This window comes from Hyla sarda, chromosome 5 (genome assembly GCF_029499605.1).
Source record: "Hyla sarda isolate aHylSar1 chromosome 5, aHylSar1.hap1, whole genome shotgun sequence".
NCBI lineage: Eukaryota > Metazoa > Chordata > Amphibia > Anura > Hylidae > Hyla > Hyla sarda.
Window position 1 is genome coordinate 237332307 of NC_079193.1, and position 5871 is coordinate 237338177.

The window sequence follows — 5871 nt, forward strand, 5'->3', positions numbered from 1 at the left end:
CGGTCAATCACTAGTTGACATGACACTTTGCTAGCTTGAAAAAAAGGTCCTACGGCAGCTTAGGTTTGTAATAATACAGTACAAGGTGATGCAGAACATCTTTCAAGAGAGTGGAGATACTGTTGTTTGACATGAGGCTGGTTAAATTGAAGGATGCTAGGGGGAGGTGAGAAGAATAGTACACATGCAGCAGTACCCAAGCTCAGTTTTCTAAGACTGATCCTATTAACTTTAATCTGTATGATAATGCAATAAATGTATTATGCAGGCCACATTACACTAATGAATCACACATACTGATTATAATCCCAGATTTATTTCATTATATATCTGCTGTTATATTAATATCCGCCATCTGTTTTTATTCCCATTTGTTAAGTCAGGGTGAATAATAACAAAGGGATAAGATGTAATTTCAGAGGAGAGGATGAAAAGTGCACATCAATGTTTATTGAAGAAAGCATCGTTCTCTGGTCTTGTAGATCACAACTGCAGGGACATCAAAATGGGTTGGGATATAGTGATACAGGAAGTGTGAACAGCTCTCACAAAAAGCACTATATAAACCTTTTCCAGCATTTTTTTTAAATGATGTGTAGTTTGACGTAAAACAAAATATCAGACACCAACATCTACAAAATTGATCTGTTTTATTAAATGAAAGAAAATCTGTTTTGTGGGTCAAATATGAAATAGAATATACAAAAACTTTACATTAGTCTTCTCAATTGAATAAAACCCTATTGCATGTTAAGCTATAGCAATGATTTAATCTGCCTAAAGAGCTTCCAATGAATAATTTCCTGTCCCAGTTCACAGCCACATTGAGTTGCAGCACCAGAACAGGGAGCCAAAGTTGAAAAAAAAATCTAAACACTGCTTTCTAGCAAACCCAAAACTAATGCACAGAGGAACGTGTAAAAACAGGAGATTTACCCAGTGACATTAGTTAAGAGGCAAGTGACAAGTCAAGTTTACAATTTTCTCATCACATTTTCTACATCTATACAAATATAATATATATCTATCTATATCTATATATATATCTATATATCTATATATATATATATATATAGATAGATATATATATAGTATATATTTAAAAAAAAAAAATTTTATCCCCGATATATAAGGAAAGCACTGTTTTCTTTTGATGTAATGAACTTCAGCCACCAGTGGACTGTTCCTGCTCTACTTCTCAGACTACTGTCAGAAAAGCAAGAGACACATACACACACACACACAAGAAGAAAAAAAAAAAAAAAAAAAAAAAAAAGAACAAATCCAAAACTCTCAATCTATAAAGCTTTCACAAAAGCATTTCGTGTCTTTGGCATAGCACAAATCCCCTCATAATACTCATTTCCTTTTTCCTTAGAGAAATTGTTCCTTAAGTAAAACACCTTTAAAACAACTAGTTCAAAATGTGTAAAACAAGTTGTGTCCCCCTGCAAAATATACACATATACTTAGGTCAAGAGAAAGAAAAACCTGGAAAGAAAATACATACACTGAAACTGAAGTAGCAACACAACAATTCATTTCCGTGTGCAATTACTCAAACTCTGTCCCTATTGGCAGAAGTTTCATATGAAGTCATTGAGCTCTGCTTCAATAGCTGCTGCCATTTCATCTGCCTCGGAACTGCTTCCCTCCTCATTACTGGATTCCTCTTCATCAGCTTCATCCTCATCGACTTCATCATCATCATCCAGTTTTCTCTTCTGGCCACTACAGAGAGCAAAGAAAACGATGACATCAATAACAATTGTTTATCAAGTATTATAAATGTGAAGAGAGAAATTATATCAGATTTAAAAAAAAAAATACTGATTCTGTTGGAACTTCTGAGGACAAGCAGGTTAACATTACATTATAATAAAAGATGTGGGGTTGATGCTTGAGAAGTTGCATTCAAATGTATAGGGGAAAATAAAAAGGAATTTAGTAAAGAACATGGTTCCTATTCGGAGTTGCATAATAGGTTTAAAAGGGAAGTCAGGGGAGCTGCATTCCATTTCTGTTCTCCGCTCTCTGCGGTGCCAAAGAGAGCTGAAAACCAAGTTTAATTGCTACCGTGACTGGTCATAGAACCAAGGCGAGCAGATACAATCATGCTCACCATGCCTCCTTCCACCAATCAGGCTTGACAGATAGGACTCCTAATGCAGTCAGGCTGTCAATCACCTCTATCTGGGCAGGAGGGTGTGTGACTGTAATGGCACCGCAGAGAACAGAGGAAAACATAGTTGGAATGCCGTTCTCCTGACCTCACATATCTTGGGTATGGTGTGTGAGACCCCAGGAACTTGATAGTTTCCCTTTACATGTCAGAAATAAAGCATCTTCTCTTTGTAAACCTGGAATGCTGTTCAAGTTTTAACGTCCAGCTGCCATAAATGATACAGCCTTTCCTACTATAATTAAATCCATCATACAATGACATAACATATTGACACCATACAACATTATTTGCTCTGCTTCATAAATTTTAAGGAAAGGTTCACATTGTGTTAGGGCTGTACGTTGCCATTACGTTGGCGTATAAGCAAACATTTGTGCCAACATATAACAAAGCGTATTGAGGGCTGACAATTTCATTTACATTGAGTGATTGTAGTCTAGTGACTGACTACATTCATTCCATCTCCTAAATATTAATACTTTTAACAATGTTAAGGAAAGAATAGGCTGCACTCACCACATAAATTAGCGTTCGTGCTTTATTCCAATAAAATAATGGGGTACATTCAGAAGGTGCGTTCATAGAGAGCAACATATGTTTCACGCTGTTTAGCGCATTCTCTGACTCATATAACATATGAGCCAGCGAATGCGCTAAACAGCGCGAAACGTGTCGCTCTCTATGAACGCACGCGCTGAATGTACCCCCTGATTTTATTGGAATAAAGCACAGAAGAGAATTTATGTGGTAAGTGCAGCCTATTCTTTCCTTCAACATTGTTATTTTGAAACTGTATGCTGCTCTTGGGCGTTTTGCACCCCCACACATGTGCCACACGTTTGTTCCTGTCACATTCTGCATTATCTACATTGGGAGTAGTGACAGTTCTTCATTCTACAATATTGATTAATACTTTTATTTAGCAGTAACACACATATTCTGGTGAAGAGGTGTGGACCCAGTCATAGCTTGTTAGAAACAGATAGCACTGTAGTCAAGTGATAGGAAGTGTGCATGACATGGGCAAAGAAAACAAAAACATGAGGTGCTACTTTAACCCCTTCCCGCAGAATGCCTTATATATATGGCGGGTGATGCAGTACCTTCGGGTATTTAGCCGTATATATATGGCATTCAGTAAGTCTGCGCTCCCAGACAGTCTCGGCATGCTGGGAGTTGTAGTTTTGCAACATCTGGAGGACCCCAGTTTGGAGATCACTGTGGTCTCTATATGTTGGAAAACTACAACTCCCAGCATGCCCAGACAGTACTGACCTTTTTTTTGGCAGTACATGGTACTGCTGAGGATCATTTAGACCAATGGTCTCCAAACTGCGGTGCAACTCCCTGACAGCCCCTAGCTTTTTATGGGGTTCGTTTTTCTTCTTCATTTTTTGGGCTTGCGTATGTGGTCCGTGCCACCAATGACTGTTCTGCACTGTGGGGCTGGTCCGTACCCCATGTTCAGACTGCCCTGATTGCAAAGCAATGAATAATTACTGATCAGCACATTTTTGGGGTGCAGGCATTTTATTTTGCTCTTGCTTTTGGAGGGAGAGAGGGGGGGGGGGGAGTTTGCACTCCGACCACATAGAGCAGAACAGTCGCTGGAGGCACGAACCAAAGACAAGACGCAAAAAAAAAAAAACCTGCACCCAAAAAAGTGCTGATCAGTAATAATTCACTGATCAGCAATCAGCGCAGTCTATACACAGGGTACAGTCCGGCCACACAGCGCAGAACAGTCACTGGTGGCACAGACCGCAAATACCGCAAAAGTGCAGAAAACCTTCAGCGCAAAAAATAAATAAATAAATAAAAAGACTACAGTAAATGTAAACAGCACTACACTATACCAACACTACATTTACACACTTACAACCCCCTTATAGAATATAAATGCCCCAAAAGCTCTTTTCGGGGGAGGAGGCAAACGCCATGCAATGCCTCTGACACCGAGACCACCAATGAGGGAGAGGAGAAAGACTCCATAATTCCTTCTCCTCCCTCGTCATCATCCAGTGATGATGAGCCCCCTAAAAGACAGCAGGCCACAGGGCAATTCCAGCAGAGGCCCCCCATACTAGTGACCCTGTCCCCTATATAATTCCATCTGTCCCCCCATATAGGTGACCCCGCCTGGACCCCAGTTCCGTATGGTTAAGTGGTCAGAATGAAAACTGACAGATTTCAGGATTGTAAAATACAGAGCTATATTTGAGTGTAGTATTACTTTTGTGTCCTGTAAGCAACTAATCAAAATTTGAGGGGTTGTGAAGGGGTTACCTAACATCTATGGGGACATTAAGACTCAAGGAGTACAATAGGGCTTTATTAAATACCCCAACTGACCCTGTCTCAGTCTACACTGCAAAGCAAACTACAGAAAACAAGATTAAAATAATGTGTGCTTTAGTGGGCAGTATGAAAACTGCCATATTCAAATTTTATATGTGGATAATCCAATTAAAACTGTTTAGTAAAAAGCTTAAACACTATGCGTTGTTTGTTGGATATATCCACTTAAATTTAAAGGGGTACTCCATTGGAAAACAAATGCTTTCAAATCCACCGGTGTCAAAAAGCTAAACATATTTGTAAATTATCAAAGTTAGACGAAGAGAAAAGAAGTCGCACTCACCACTGGAAGCCTAGATGTGGAAAGCCTCTATACCCGCATCCCACATGATGCGGGTATAGAGGCCATGGACATCTTCCTCAGTGAGGCAGGAAAGTCTAGGGCTTTTAGAGACTTTGTCTCTGAATCCTTAAGGTTCCTCTTGGAGAATAATGATTTTATCTATGAGGACCAATGGTACAGGCAAGCCCATGGCACGGCCATGGGCTCGCCTGTATCATGTACATATGCTAATGTATTCCTTACTATGTTGGAAAAGCGACTGGTTTTCTCCCGTAGCAACCTCTTTCTTAGATACGTGGACGATGTCCTTTTGGTGTGGAAAGGCACAGAAATTGATTTTCAGGGCTTCGTCCACTATCTTAATGAAGGCAATGCAGCCAATATGCTGTTTACTTATCTTTTTGGGGGCTTCTCTATCGATTTTTTGGATATCACCCTTACTATCCATGAAGGCGAATTAACAACGACTGGTTTCAGGAAGCCTATTTCAAAGAATACCCTCCTTCACTATAAAAGCTCGCATCCCAGTTATGTTAGGGACAATATTCCATATAGTCAATTTTTAAGGATAAAAAGAGTTAATAGTAATTATTCTAGTTTTAGGCAACAGGTGGAGGAACTAAAAGTAAGGCTTACAGAAAGGGGCTACCCCCCCCGCAATTATAGAACAAGCTTACCTAAAAGCAGAGAAGAAGGATAGGGGAGAGTTATTGGCCCCGAAAAATGAAGGAAAAACAAGCAAGCACTATAGAAATAAAAACAATAAACGCATTGTTTTTTCTTTTGCTAACTCGCCAATTAATCAAGTTATAAAGAAGAGCATTTTTGACAATTGGTTTTATTTTGATAACGATGAAGAAATGGAAAAGGAAGCAAAAGAAAAACCCATTGTAACTTTTAGGAAATCTACCACCATTGGAGATTTAATTAAAAAATCTAAAAACAAGTCTCAGGTTGGAAGTGGCCACTGGTTGAATAAAATGACACCGAAGGGAAATTTTCCGTGCAGGAACTGCAAGTTTTGCAAGTTTAATCTGTCCAAAAG

The 5871-nt window shown here is 39.2% G+C and overlaps 1 protein-coding gene across 5 annotated transcripts in view; it reads right to left on the minus strand.

The window, feature by feature from the left end:
• Nucleotides 1-516: 516 nt before the first annotated feature.
• The window catches only part of CTDP1 (CTD phosphatase subunit 1), a 149656-nt gene continuing 144301 nt past the window's right edge, over nucleotides 517-5871 (minus strand). For 3 of the 5 annotated variants that reach the window (XM_056521377.1, XM_056521375.1, XM_056521376.1), the window contains exon 13: nucleotides 517-1731. In XM_056521377.1, coding sequence (XP_056377352.1) covers nucleotides 1587-1731 — 145 coding nt within the window. In that variant the 3' untranslated portion in view covers nucleotides 517-1586. The remainder of the gene's footprint in view (nucleotides 1732-5871) is intronic. The other 2 variants (XM_056521373.1, XM_056521374.1) reach the window with 2 other exon arrangements.